This window comes from Ciona intestinalis, chromosome 1, assembly GCF_000224145.3.
Source record: "Ciona intestinalis chromosome 1, KH, whole genome shotgun sequence".
Lineage (NCBI taxonomy): Eukaryota > Metazoa > Chordata > Ascidiacea > Phlebobranchia > Cionidae > Ciona > Ciona intestinalis.
The window spans coordinates 7,681,802-7,695,940 of NC_020166.2; the positions used below are offsets into that span (position 1 = coordinate 7,681,802).

At 32.8% G+C, this 14,139-nt stretch overlaps 3 protein-coding genes across 5 annotated transcripts in view; 2 read left to right on the forward strand and 1 right to left on the reverse strand.

Annotated features, from left to right (window-relative positions):
* Window position 1: 1 nt before the first annotated feature.
* On the forward strand, window positions 2–3,235 carry LOC100184431 (coiled-coil domain-containing protein 166-like). The gene is made up of 8 exons (XM_002132069.5): window positions 2–156; window positions 677–730; window positions 942–996; window positions 1,208–1,352; window positions 1,814–1,893; window positions 2,115–2,291; window positions 2,552–2,664; window positions 3,020–3,235. Exons 1-8 carry the CDS (start codon window positions 35–37, stop codon window positions 3,153–3,155), a joined length of 882 nt encoding a protein of 293 aa, XP_002132105.1. The 5' UTR covers window positions 2–34; the 3' UTR covers window positions 3,156–3,235.
* Window positions 3,236–3,645: 410 nt separating this feature from the next.
* LOC100178117 (bromodomain adjacent to zinc finger domain protein 2B) overlaps window positions 3,646–14,139 on the reverse strand; it is a 22,264-nt gene continuing 11,770 nt past the window's right edge. For all 3 annotated transcript variants that reach the window (XM_018812945.2, XM_018812947.2, XM_018812944.2), the window contains 17 exons: window positions 12,962–13,075; window positions 11,523–12,447; window positions 11,174–11,263; window positions 10,661–10,796; window positions 10,217–10,265; window positions 9,961–10,144; window positions 9,390–9,587; window positions 8,594–8,752; window positions 8,275–8,415; window positions 7,917–8,047; window positions 7,164–7,417; window positions 6,547–6,673; window positions 5,989–6,230; window positions 5,508–5,721; window positions 5,054–5,100; window positions 4,535–4,678; window positions 3,646–4,363 (listed from right to left, as the gene is read on the reverse strand). In XM_018812945.2, coding sequence (XP_018668490.1) covers window positions 4,189–4,363; window positions 4,535–4,678; window positions 5,054–5,100; window positions 5,508–5,721; window positions 5,989–6,230; window positions 6,547–6,673; window positions 7,164–7,417; window positions 7,917–8,047; window positions 8,275–8,415; window positions 8,594–8,752; window positions 9,390–9,587; window positions 9,961–10,144; window positions 10,217–10,265; window positions 10,661–10,796; window positions 11,174–11,263; window positions 11,523–12,447; window positions 12,962–13,075 — 3,330 coding nt within the window. In that variant the 3' untranslated portion in view covers window positions 3,646–4,188. The remainder of the gene's footprint in view (window positions 4,364–4,534; window positions 4,679–5,053; window positions 5,101–5,507; window positions 5,722–5,988; window positions 6,231–6,546; window positions 6,674–7,163; window positions 7,418–7,916; window positions 8,048–8,274; window positions 8,416–8,593; window positions 8,753–9,389; window positions 9,588–9,960; window positions 10,145–10,216; window positions 10,266–10,660; window positions 10,797–11,173; window positions 11,264–11,522; window positions 12,448–12,961; window positions 13,076–14,139) is intronic.
* Window positions 13,259–13,968, forward strand: LOC113474470 (cytochrome P450 2U1-like). The gene is made up of 2 exons (XM_026835699.1): window positions 13,259–13,487; window positions 13,713–13,968. Exons 1-2 carry the CDS (start codon window positions 13,289–13,291, stop codon window positions 13,949–13,951), a joined length of 438 nt encoding a protein of 145 aa, XP_026691500.1. The 5' UTR covers window positions 13,259–13,288; the 3' UTR covers window positions 13,952–13,968.

Here is a 14,139-nt window from a genome sequence, read left to right on the forward strand (position 1 = left end):
GTGTTAACTTAAGGTAGGTCTGTTTTAAACTAAAATGCCACCAAAAAAGAAAGGCAAAGGTAAAGGAAAGAAGGCTGCGGAAGAGAAACCTGAAACATCTCAACCAACAGATGAAGGTTTGGGTCCATCGGACCGTGAAGTTTTACTTCAAAAAGAGTTGAGTTTCAACTTTATTATTTGATTTTAGGGTTTGTGCACATTATAGGTGTTGTAGTAAATGGTTCTGTATCAGGCTTTCTGAAAAAGAACCTTACTCATATAGAATACAATGGCTAAGTACTGTATTTGTAACAATTTTGACAATTTATCGGTATTGGGAAAACTCTTAATACCAAATTAGTGTTCACATAATTATCTTATAAAAAATGATCACAATAACATCAGTGACTCATGATTCAAAGTCCTGATTCTATTTTCTAATAACTCGTTGTATAGCACTGTGGGGTAAAATACTAAAATTCATACTGTTGGCACATAACATCCCATATCATGTTTTAACAATTAACAACACTATTTTAGAGTCTTGAGGATATGACTCTGTAAATATTCTTTATTTACCACCAAATGGAACGGTAAAAGAAAAAAGAAAAACACGGATCCTTACCCCAATCTACTATATTCAATTTGATTTGGTTTCACCCATCAAAATAACCAAACCATTTATTGTTAAATATAGATGTGATGGATTGACTTCTGATCTTAGTCGATTAAAGCAAGAGGTTGATGAACTGTAAGTACATGGTAATCATTACTTTACAATTTACCATGGTTGGTTTGTACATTTGCTCCAGACTGTTTGGAATTTATGTATAAAATCAGGTCGTAATTTAAAAAAGTAAGAAAGCAACAAAAATGCCAACAAATATGACTGTACCAATAATGATGAAGTTAAAATGCTGAATACCTATTTTCTGTGTTAATATTTTCTTTTTTGCTGGCAGGAGAAAAGAAAATGAATTTCTACAAGAAGAAGCTCAACAAACAAGGATAGAAAGTGTAAGATTTAAATTAAATTGCATAAAAAATTTTGGGGATTAGATAACTTAACAAAATTAAAACTAAAATTGTTTAAAAAACTTACACCAAACATATCATGCTTATAGATTGGTTAAATAACAGATCACAATATATTTAATAAAACAAGCTATTTAAATACCATGACCCAAGCTTTGGTTGATGTGTAATTCCATATACTTCCATTTTGCAGCATGAGTACATGTCATATATGGCCAAGAAAACTCACAAGCGTCAAACTACAATAATATCACTCAGCGATCAAAACGAAAGAGAACTCGACAAAATAAACCGACAGAAAGAATTAATGCTGGCTGATTATGAAGAGAAAAAAACTGGTAAGATTGTTAAGTGAGTTTGGAAACCATGGCTACAGGACTTGATTTGTAACCATAGGAATTCAGGTTCAAGGCTAAAAGCTGCTACCTTTATGCGCACGTGTGCTGTTGATCAAGTCGCCTAAGTGAACGTAACTTGCCTTATCCTCACGAGGCCCGGAAACACATATGCCCACAATGGTAGCAGCGACGAGGCCTTGAGTCCATTACCTCTGGGTTAGAATCAGGCGTGTTAACCACTTTGCCACAGCGTGGACGTTATTACTTGATTCAAGAAGTCTAAATTATCAGCCAAACAAAATAGAAAAAAATATTTTCTGCAAAGTTACATACAGGGACATGAAATAAATGAAATTAGACACTATGTTGTAACCACTGGATATTTCATAATCAAGAGTATAAATAAATGGCAATTAAAGATAATAGGTAAATCTGTTATGAAACTAAAACTTTATTTTCAGCACTTAAAACTTCATTACTTGAGAAAGAAAACTTGCTGGCAAAAGCAAATAAAGAGTTTCAAGATCTTGCTGAGTACAGAGTAAGTAACAATTCACTTTCTGACAATAGCTTCAATCCAGTGGTCCCTTATGGGTTAAAGCTACATACAGGGTCATTTGTAAGCAAGTATGGGGTGTGTGGAAGAGAACACCTGTGTTATATGACTGTCTTTTTCTGGCCACGCGAGGACAAATTAAGTTCTCTTCACTCATTCACATTTAAAGTATTACTGGCTCTACACTATTTACATTCTGATATTAGGAGCTAAGGGAAGAACAATTAAAGAAAATAAAACAACTTGAACGTGAAGTTTTACGGATGCGTGGAAAACACTCGGATACAATTCAACAACTGAAGTCACAATTTCTTCAAGAAAAAGCTGAATACACGGACGAATCAGAGGAAAAAATACAGGAGCTTGCAAAGGAAGCTAATAAAGTAATAAGAGATATTAATATGTTTTGTCAGTTGTGGCTGATCCTTTGTTTGATAAAAAGTGAAATATTTTTCGGGAATTTATTATTGTTCATTTTTTAAAGCATTTTATGTTTATATATTAAAATATGAATATATTTGTGTAAATGTAGCCCCATAGTGTGTATTACAAAAATATTTTTTTACTTTATCATATACATATATAATATGAAGCTTATATATATTATTAATATTTACTTACCTGTGTACCTTGGAACATACAGAAAGCTGTTCTTTGTCTCGCTGAACACGCAGACAGTATCAAGCAAGAAAACCGAACGTTGAGAGCAGAATTGCTTGAACTTATTAAAAAAAGTAGAATATTGAACCAACATAAGTAGGTTGAAATTTATTTTAACTACACTAAGGAATATGATATTTTAGGTAAAATGGATAATTGTAACATTTTATCCTGCTATGGCGGAGTAACATTTCTTCTATTTAAAGATAATCACTCTGACCACTGTACCATGGCAGTCAATCGTGTATTGCAACCACGCTTATTTTTTCCAATTAAATGTAAATATGTTTTTAACTGTAAGCGTTTTTTTTTAATTGTTGTTTGTCGTTACGCCCAGTCTTTTCTTTAAAATATTTCTAAATCTTTGCTATCGTAATCGAAAACAAATTATTATTGGTCTAATTTTTTACATATGCCACACTCACCTTTATATTTCTATGTTCAACCACAGAAAAAAACTGGAAGATCAGAAACATGAATTACTTCGAGAAAAACAATACAGTGAAGACATCAGGCGATTACGAGGTGTGCGGCAGACGAAAGTGATGAAGCAGTTAGAAGATGCTGTAAATAGAGAGTTTTCTTGAAGTTTGTTCTGCCGTGTGCAAATACCTTTTACATTTTTCTTGTATGTTGTGATTTTAATAAATGTTAAATCGAAATCGGAGTGTATGAATGGTAACATTGCAAACGGTGCTCACTAATAGTTTTGCGAACTGGCAGTTTGCTAAACATTAACAAGAAAGGTTAACACTAAAATAGCCAGTAACAGATCAGTAAAATACCAAACACCAAGTATGTACAAGTTGTGTTGATATTCTATATCTGGAAAAGAATAAAACCAGATTATGATAAAAGTTATTAAACACAAAACTTTAATAAGTTTCAACTTTCTATGCTTAACATGCAGTAGGGTAAATGTGCATTATAAATCACCTTTTTGATGTTGTGACCTTTTGATACAAAACTCTATCAGAGAGAATTTGCCGATCTCCAATTGTGGTTACCGCTTCATTCATAAAAGTTTAGTCCTTTTAATTATAACGCCTTTCAATGCCGCCAGTAACTAACACTCAATTGAAACACAGAGCATGTTTATATTGGGCAGCAACATACACATAAGCATTCCACAAAAAAAAACAAATTGGACAGTGAAGAACTTACTGCGACTTAAATTTCACCAAAAAAAGTTTTTTTTTAGCTTTAGAAAACTAAAAACCATTGGCTTCAATTTTATTAGGAAGAAAATAAAGCAATTTCATTGTTTTCAAGTTTCACTGGCAGAACCATAAACTTTATAACGTGGTCACCATAGATTGCTTACAATAGCTTTCTATGATCATCAAAAAAATAATAAAACAAATCGGACAAAAATAATACAATTCATTATTGGCAAAAAAATAACCGCGAGAAAATATTTCAGGCTTGAAAAATAGACTGGTCACTACACTATATTTGGAATGAGGTAAAACAATTGCAACACATAAAAATGGATATGAAACTTTTCTTATAACTTTAGCAAGTCAGTGCTTCGTACATAACATTTCTACGTATTGAAATTCTGCAAAGCAGCATAAACATCATGTAGCCAAAAATCCTGTCACTTGATGGCAATAGAGATTAAACTTCAGACTCAAAGTCAACATTGTCACGCACGAGTTCAGCCCAACGTTCGTCAAAATATGATCGTAACGCATGACCGGCTCGACCAATAGGAGAATCATCTTCATTGAACAACCGGCAGTTATCAAAAACCATGAGAATTTCATTCATAAATCCTTCAGCAGTTTTGTATCTAAAATTGTTGGTTTGTTGTTGATATACATAAATAAATAGAACATTCACATGATATTTTACGTTTATTAAAAACGGTTAACCGAAAAACCTGGGTTTAATACTACAGACAACTCATCTACATTCACTGTTAATATTAACACTATATTAAAAATACACTTTTTTTACTTACCTTCCTTTTTTAAGTCGATTTTCGATTGTACTAAAATCAATTGGTTTCTTAATAACTTTCCTATAGTTAGGAACTACTTTGGGATCTACTGGGAATAAAAACCACGTTGCCATCTCATGAGCCTGAAGTTTGCGCAGAATTTCCCTTTAAAAATTTAAGTTATTACAATTTGAAAAAACGATAAAAAATATAAAATAATAAAAAATTGCAAGCGTATATGGTAGCTTCATACATTTTATGCACTTATTAGTGAGTTAGCATGTTTTGAGAAGAATTTCAATCTGGACAACCACTTTTTAGATCAAGAAAAAATAGGGGCCTTTCTTCAAGACAATCAAACATATAACAGCTGCATTAAGCATGTAAACCAGTTAGAATCCAGTCATTTTTACTCACAAGGTATTACACGTTACCTACTTGAGGTTTATTATACACACAGGTTAAAGTCAGTCCCACCACTTACAAATATTCTTATATCCTATTATAATAATGCGTTTTTTAGTTTTAATTTCAACATACCGGCAGGCAGCTGTATGTTTCCGCTTTTTCTTCTTATCCTTATCACCCTGAACAACATGGTATTGCTTGTTACTTATCTCAGGAAAAAATATAATCTTTATTACCATATAAACCTAACATTATTATTCAATCTAAGCATCTGCTAAGACAGGTTTAAAATAATATTAGATGGTTTGGTTAATTTTGATCATAAATTAATGTTAAATGGATTTAATGATTGCAGGTTCCAAGTAATAATAAGTGCGGAAAATGTAACTCAAAATAGCTGGATGTACCTCCATAAGCAAGACTGTTAACAGCAATTACTCTAACCCCATAGTCCCTTATGTGTTGCCCAAATTGTCAGACATACATAAAATAATTAATTATAAAGTTACATACATGGTAACCTTTGGGCGAACACAAGTGTTTAAAACAGAACACAGGCGTGAATGAATTAGTTACATTTACCCACCTCGTCTTTTGCCTTCTTCTTTGCCTTTTTTTTCTTTTTCTTTACGACATCACAGTTTTCCGATTGTCCATCAACCGATCCCTCCCCAGATCCCCCGGCTCTGTCAGAATCGTTAATTCCATTCCGAGAAACTTCTCCTTCTACATCACTGCAAGGATACGAGTTCTCACCATCATGAGTGTCATCAAGGATTGAATCGAACTCATTCAGAGATCTGGGATTCAGAATGTAAATAAATAAAAGTATTTCGTGTAGTACGGTAGGGTGTTGGGTGATGTTAGCACAAAATTTCCCAGATTTTTAATCATGTTTTTAATATTACTTCTATGAGAGTTAGACCATACTACTCAAACCTACTACATAGAAATACAGTAAAAAAAGATAGAGGCGGCACTCGCAACAATGAAAAAAAAAACGGTAAAATGTATATATAAGTTCAATGCCAAAAGTGTTAAAAAAATTTATCGTTTTACAATTTTACCTTTTTCTTTTTTGCTTAGGTGACACAGGAGGTTGTTTCTCTCTTAAAATGACATTTGCGTCAACTGTCATGTCAGAGTTACAGCCTCCTATCTCACTGCCCGTGTCCGAAATGAATTCCGGTGACTTCCTCTTTTTCTTAGATCCAGGCATAGAGTTGCTGGGCAACTGCGCTTTGGCAGCAGATCTTTTGTCCGAACGCTTTTTCTTCACTTTTGGACTCATCTCAGTTTTGATTGAACCCTGAATGAGAAAAACACACTTTTAAGATTTTTTTCATTTTACTAAAAAGTTGAAAGGATACACAGTCACAAATTAAAACAAACTCAAAAAATTAGGAAAAAAGAATTTTTTTTAAAACACAAAATTACACTTTTAACAAATTTTACAGTTTACTAGGATAATAAAACGCCGTCACATACTAAAAAAAAACATCAAATTAAAAAAGTTACTGCAAAATTAATTTCAAGGCTAAAACAACAGCTTTATTATTAATTAAATTGCCCTCTTAAAATTTTTCATGATAAGTCAAAAAATATTGAAATGCCAATAAACCCACCCTAGGTGTGCGTTCCCATGCAATGCATGTTTCAAGCATGGTGACACACATGGCGATTTGTGCAGCACTTGTTGCCATGGAAACAGCATTCCTCCAAGTTCGAAGACCTGCGGCCACATCTGTAGCTCTGGAAACAATAAAACATGACTGCTTAAGGAACAAATGGGTTAAGATAGGAATGTGCAAACCATGCATTATAGTCGTATATATCACAACGCTTGTTTAGAGGCTTTAAAGAATTGCTTGTTTGGAGGCTTTATGGTTAAATGTATAGGATAGTAATGAAAACGTTATGCCTGTATGTTAAATGAATGAATGAATGAATGTAACTAACTTTATTCTTGTGTGACGGGAAAAGGACAGTCGTTATAACATAGGCGTATATACACCACGAGTTACCAAGTAAGTTACTGTAGGTGATTAAATAACCACATTAATAAACAAACAAATATATATAAATAATTTATCCTGCATGTTTCACACACCTCGTGTTGCCACAGAACTGAACAATTGCAAAGAAATAAATATTTCACAAAAAAAAAATGCAAAACAGGATTGAATCTCAAAATATACATTCTTATCAAAAGTAAGGGCGAAAAATCTTAACTTATTCTCACCCTGATTCAGACAACGATGGTAGATTACTAAACTCTGTAGCGCCCCCTTTTCTTACAAGTGGTGGCTTCAGGTAAGATCTTGGAATCGCAAGTTCCAGTTTTCGAAGCAAGTCAACCGTTACACATAAAACGCTTTCCGGGTCATGCTCGACTGGGTTTGTCGCGTCGTGCTTCATTGCATCTCCATTGGGCACGTAAGGAATATGAGCTAAATCTTTCCGTGTAAAACTTGCCTTTGGCAAACTGGACCATGCCTGGATTTAAAAATTACAAAAATATGATATGTTTGTTTAATTTACAATTAGTTATAAATTGTTGCCAATTCGTGAAAAAAGTGTATCCGTGAAACTAACCCTGATCTAGTTTTTAATCATTCTCAGAATGAGATAACGATTCAAGAGAAACGAAAAAATACCAAGTTTTTAGAAATTGTTTAACAAGTAAAAGTTTGAATCTTAGTTAATATATATATTTAAAAAGCTTGGGGTGACAGAAAAGCAATCTACATAACATCATCTGTGTGTTCAACCCATATATAAATATAATGGTGCTGCCAGGCATATACTTATTTTGGCTCCTCTAGCAAGAATTTTGCTGACCAACATTTCAATGTCTGATTCAGGTAGTCTTTATCAGGGTAAAACAACATTTCTTAATTTTTGCCGAAAGAGCCAAAACACAAGTACACCAAAATACAAGAAAGAGCCAAAGTACAAATACAAGGCTAAAATAAATCAAAATACAGAAACTCACCATGTTAAGCACCCCAACTGCAACACAACGATCAGATAACTCTTCAACTTGCTTTAAAGTTTCCATCTCAATCTGGAAAGCAGTTTCCACAGGATTTTCTAAAATATCTTCCGTGATGTCATCATTTTCTTCTACAATGAACATTTAAAACAGAAATAAAATAAAGCTTAATATAAAAATACAAAAACCAAGGTTTTTTTTCTTTTTTTTTTGTGAACCAGCTTACATTTTAAGTTTTAGTTGAACATAACATAAACTAGTGTTTTTTTTAAATGGAATATTTCGAAATCATTTATTTAATAGTTAAAAGATAAAATGACATAGAAATGATATACAAATTCTAAATTGCTTAACACACCCAAGACCACAGCTTCGTCTTCTTTTATATCTTTCTGTTCACCATCATCTTTTTCTGCATCACCGTTCACAGAGTTCTCTTTCTCTTCAGTTTCACCATCAGAAGTGCGAGCTGGCTTTGGTCCGTTTGCAAAACAAAATTCTGAAGAAAATTATTCAAACGTAAAAAACATATATACATAAATTATATATTTACTACTAAACAGTTATATATTTTAAATAAACACAACTGTCATTTTTCGGCCACGCGTGGATAAAGTAAGTTACATTCATTAAAATTCAAGAACCAATCAGTGATATAATTGTTGTTTCATTCCCACCAGATTTAGTCGCCACTTCCATTGATTCAATGCAGAATTTCCGGTGTTTCACAACCATCCTATGAAGATATTTCTCTCTTGTTCCTCGTGGATGTAAAGCATCAACCAAGGAGTCAAATTCTTGCTCTTCTGTGATCCTCCACCATCCAAACTTTGTTTCTAAGATAAAATAATAATTTTATGATAATTTTTATAACTGTTTTTTTCTACCAGCCATACTTTGTATTTATGGTAGGAATATATTTTAAAGATAATTTTCAGTTAAAAATATTACAATAATGTTGTTGTCAAATAAAGAAATGAGCAATGACCAGACTTGTAGAAAAGGGAATGTGGTGTAAGGACAACACATTATATAAATATACATTGTATTTTTCTGCTTTGTTACATGAACAATAAAAATGATGATTTTTCGAAATAAACAAAGAGATTTAGTAGGTTGGGGGAAGACGGGAGACATTTAGAACATAATATTTAAAAATCCTGATCGGGTTTCAAATAATTAACAACGGTCTTTGAGAGTCGTTCGGATAGGTTTTATAATTCTTATAGTATTTTTTGTTTACTACCAAATGAGATGAGAAAAAAGAATGAAAAGGTGTCCTATCTTCTCACCATACTACAAATAAAATTTACTTTAAGTTGTTTAATGTTGGAAAAGTAGAATATGTCATGTTAAAAATATAGAAATAATAGAATAAGTTATGTTAGAAAATAGAAAAAAAAGGTGTCTCATCTTCCTCCAGCCTTCTATGCATTGATAAAGTAAAAATAAATAAACTTAAAAAATAGAAACCTTTAGGAATGGGGAGTGGCTTTTCTCTGATATCTTGTGATGGAATAACATGGTCCATTGCACCGGGAGGAATAATAAATTCCGTCTTCATTTCATCCGACTTTGGAGTGAGGCTTCGTTCAAGAAGATTAAGAGGATAGTTCATTCCATGGATGAAGAAATTGGACATCTCTGTTAGTTGGGATGGTGTAGGTTTGCCTGTGTGGGAAGATAGCGGGTTTACTTATTGTAAAATTGTCAAATATTGCAAATTTAGAAATATTGACTAATTTGCACTTGGTTTTTTAAGTGCAGTAATAAAACATTTAAAAGCAAAAAACATACCAGTTGAAATAAGCTAAAAATATGTTTTTTTTAGGGGAATAATAAAAAATAAAACCACATAAAACAAACCAGTTGAAATAAACAAAATTGTCATGTGTTTCTTTAGGTGCAAATAAAAAAACACACAAAAAACACAACAGTTAAAATAAAAAGACAGGATAACTGAAAAGAAAATCTAAAAAAGAAAAAAAGTAAAAAATAATATCTGCAACCAAGTGACAAAAACAAAAGTGATGAATTATATTACCTGTAATATTGAATGGTAGGGGTGGTATGAATGCATTTGGAACAGGTTGTTTGGTTTGGAAGTTAATTTGTGTCGGCATCGGCTTCGATAAATCCATCGGTAATTCTTCTTCTTTATTTTCCTGGTTCGCTGGTTTTGCCTCGTTGTCTTGTGGAGAGGTTTCGCTCTTGGGCGCTGTTGGTGGCTGAAACAGTTAATAGAATTAGTATAAATCAACCACTTAGCAGTGAAGCTATGAAATAGGTCCTTCATTCACCTTTTCATCATTCTTTTGTATATCTTCATTTACTTGTGTCTCATTTACTCTGAAATAAAAAGTGCGAAAATTTTAACTAAAAGGAAAAACCAACCTAGTGGTCACTAATTGGTTGCCCAAATTATAAGCCATACATAAAAAAATAAAAAAATCCAAAAAATAATCACCCAAATAGTAACATACATGGTAACTTGCAAGCTGGTATGAGGGGTGTTAAACCTGTGTTATAACGACTGTCGTTTTCCAGCCACGCGGGGATAAATTAAGTTACATTCATTCACTCATTCATTCATACATTCCTTACATTCAACTGTATCTTTTAAAATTAAAAATATTTAAAAAAAATAGTATATTCTGAAACAAAGTAACCTACTTGTAACAACAAGATTGTAAATAATAGCTATCCTAAAGTCAATCAAATCATAGTTTATAAATAGACCTCACTTTTTATCAAGATTTTCATCTCTGTTATGTGATAGGGCTTCCAATTGCTTTTGACTCAATGAAGTTGGGTTGATGCCCATGCTTAATAAAGCTTTAGCAGTGTGCTCTCCTAATTCATTCTCTTTACATCCAACGTCTGAGAAATAACTTTTGATAACTTGCAGTTCAATAAATTAGGAGTTGAATGAACATATGGCTGATAATTTGACAACCCATTAGTGACCACTGGGTTGAAGCAGTTGCCGTTAAGTGTCTTGCCCATGGACACAAAGTTTAAGCAATATTTGTTTCAAATGAGTAAATTGCTGTTCAGGTAAAAAGCTGTTTTTGTGAATATTTTAAGTTTTCCAAGCTATTGCATTATGTAGACACTGGACATGCACTGCACCACAGAGGTATTTTTGTTCTGATTTAGTTTTAGTGTCAGATAATAAGATATGGTAAATACCAACTATATATGGTTTAACTTTGATTGTAACTGCAAAACATTAAACTGTATTACACATAGCACACCTTGGTTGGTGTTTTGAGCTTCAGTTTTGTCTTCCTCTTTTACAGGTGGCTTGCTTTGGTAATTAGATTGAGACATATTTTCTTTTGAACCTGAGAAAGTAAAAGAAAAACTGAAATATTTAAATGTAACATTTAAAAAAATGGTTTAGGAAACAAATACAAGTAACACCATGTAAAAAAAAAAGATGACTTATTTAGGAGCGAAATACAAGCTATGCATTTATAAAAATCGAACATCATAAACCATGTTTCAATTTTTTTATATTTTAAGATAAAAAAAATATTTTTTTTTAAATTTTTGGATTAAAAAATTGTTTTAATTATTAAAATGTTTGGCATAATTTCTTACGTGGAAACAACAGATGGGAAGATGAAGCAACAGCCTTTGCTGCGATTGCTTTCGCTGCGGCTACTACAGAGTCTTCTGTCTCCACAACAGGATTCCCTGGTTCTGGAAATCTTTTATTGTTTTCAACATTGGTTGTCACTATTGCCTGTTCATTGAGATAAGGTTCTGCTTTGGTATTTATCATGTCATAATGTGAATTTTCCTGCATCAGCAAACCAGCTTCAGGATTTGTTGGTTGTTTATTTTGAGTTGAATTTGTTTCATTTTTTGAAGATTGTTGCGCAAGTTGTGGATCTGTTGATTTATTGTTGTCAATGGGTGGATTTCCTTGATTCAATTCGAAGGTTGATATTGAAGAGCAATGATCAGTTGTTGGTGTGATAAAACCATTATTGTCATTGATTTCAATGCTTGTTGGGGATTTTGTATTTGTGACATCACATGAAGGGTCCTTATTCATTTTATTGTTTTCTGCTTTTAAAACAACATCATTGACCAAATTTTGTGTTGGTTCAGTTTCTTGTTCCACAACCACTTTATTTTTCTGCTCACATTCTTCCACCGACAAAGTAGGTTGTACCAAATGTTCAGACTGTTCAGTATTTTCTGTTTTGTTGGTGTTTAAAACACTTTCATTCTCATTTTTACTTGAGTTTTCCAACACTTTTTTCTCATCTATGGAGACAGAGTTTTGCTTATTTTGACAAGTTTCATCAGTTTTATTTTCACAGATATTTTCTAAACTTGATTCTGTAGGTTTTTCAGAAACAATATTTTCATTTTGGGAATCCAGATCTGAAGACTTGGTTTGGGAAATCACTTCCATATTTTCTTCACATTTCTCACCATCCTTGGTCTCATCCTCTTTATCATCATCATCATCTCCATCACTGAACCTCCCACTCTCAAGAGATTCAACATAAACCTAAATTAAATACTATTAGAAACAAAAAGAAGAACTTTTTAAGACAAAAGTTGAATTAATAATTGCCAAAACTATTATACATTCTTTTCTGTTAACATGGAAACATTTTTAAAAAAGTAAAAATCATTAAGAACAGTGAATTTTTAGAAAGAAACAATCTAAAAGACAGAGGTTGAATTTGGAATATCCAAAACATGCATTACATTCTGCTTTGGGTACATTTATAACCTGAAATGAATTCATTATACCAAAAATGAATAAAAAACAAAGAATTACTACAAAAGAAGAGACATATGAGATGTAAATTGTAATAATAAAAACTATCTTCCATTCTATTTTTTTGTAAACTACTAATTTAAAAAAGAAAAACAAAAAAACTAATGTACACATTATTATTAAGTTAGATCTTCAAAGGTTTTAACTACAAGTTACAAACAAGATTAAAATTTAAACAAAATCCAAATAGACTCCGTATTTTTACAAAGCTCTCGCTAGCATGACAACATAAACATACCCCTCCAAGGTTGGAGAGAGCCCAATATCGTCGCCGGTATCGATCTTGACCGAGGTCCAACCCTCGTAATGGTTTCGAACTTGTGAACAATAGTTCATTAAAAGATTGATGTTCCTGCAAATAAATTATTTAAACTTAAATGTATAATTTCTTTTGAATGAATGAATGAATGTAACTAACTTTATCCTCGCGTGGCCGGAAAACGACAAGTCGTTATAACACGGGTGTTATGTTTCACACACTTCTGTGCCAGCTTACGGGTTACCAAGTATGTTACTTAGTGTGTGATATTATGTTCTAAAGGTGTCCCTCACCCTACTATATTATATGAAAACAATAAACTTATCGAACAAAATGCTATACGGTAAATTGTATTTCAAGGAGACGGAGCTACGACATTGCTTGGTGGACTTTTTCATCGCTGGTACAGAGACAAGCACTAACGCAATACTCTGGTCGCTATTGGCGTTAATACATTATCCCAATATACAAGAGGAAATTCACCAAGAACTAATCGATAATATTGGTAGGGTAACTATTATCACCAGACTTCCATGTCCCAATTCTAAAATTAATTCAGTTAACTTAAGTTAGACAGTATATTTTCTATAAAACTGCTTTCTCATTGCGCGCTTTGTCATAAACAGATGTCTATAGTCCTGAACCTAGCAAATAGAATTTGCCTTTGTTTGCACACTTGCCATACAATTTTCCTGGACGTTGATTTTCCAACTTGAAATTTTCGTTGAAGGTGAACAAGTCGTTCCCAGCATCGACCACAGAGACAAGCTTCCACTATTCCGTGCGTTTGTTCAGGAAATATTTCGATTCAAAACACTCCTGCCCCTGTCAATTCAACATAGAGCCAGTCATGACGTAGAGATTGGAGGTTACGTCATTCCAAAAGGAACAAAGGTTGTTGGTTTCGATCTAAAACAGTATGAAGTGAATGAATGTAATTTACTTTATCCTCGCGTGCCCGGAAAATAACAGTCGTTATAACACGGGTGTTCTGTTTCATTCATTTCGTATTACGAGTTACCAAGTATATATGTTACTTTGGGGGTGATTATTTTTGAGGGGATTTTCTTTTGTGTGGCTGATAATTTGGACAACTCGTTAGAGACCACTGGGTTGGAGCAATTGCCGTTAAAGCGTCTTGCCTAGGCGCACTATAT

Bases quoted from the DNA above. Each gene is read 5' to 3' on its own strand.
- LOC113474470 (XM_026835699.1), top strand. From the start codon at position 13,289: ATGAAAACAATAAACTTATCGAACAAAATGCTATACGGTAAATTGTAT. The intron at 13,488-13,712 runs GTAGGGTAACTA...TTTTCGTTGAAG, and splicing joins AGAACTAATCGATAATATTG to GTGAACAAGTCGTTCCCAGC.
- LOC100184431 (XM_002132069.5), top strand. From the start codon at position 35: ATGCCACCAAAAAAGAAAGGCAAAGGTAAAGGAAAGAAGGCTGCGGAA. The intron at 731-941 runs GTAAGTACATGG...TTTTGCTGGCAG, and splicing joins AAGCAAGAGGTTGATGAACT to GAGAAAAGAAAATGAATTTC. The intron at 997-1,207 runs GTAAGATTTAAA...TCCATTTTGCAG, and splicing joins AACAAACAAGGATAGAAAGT to CATGAGTACATGTCATATAT.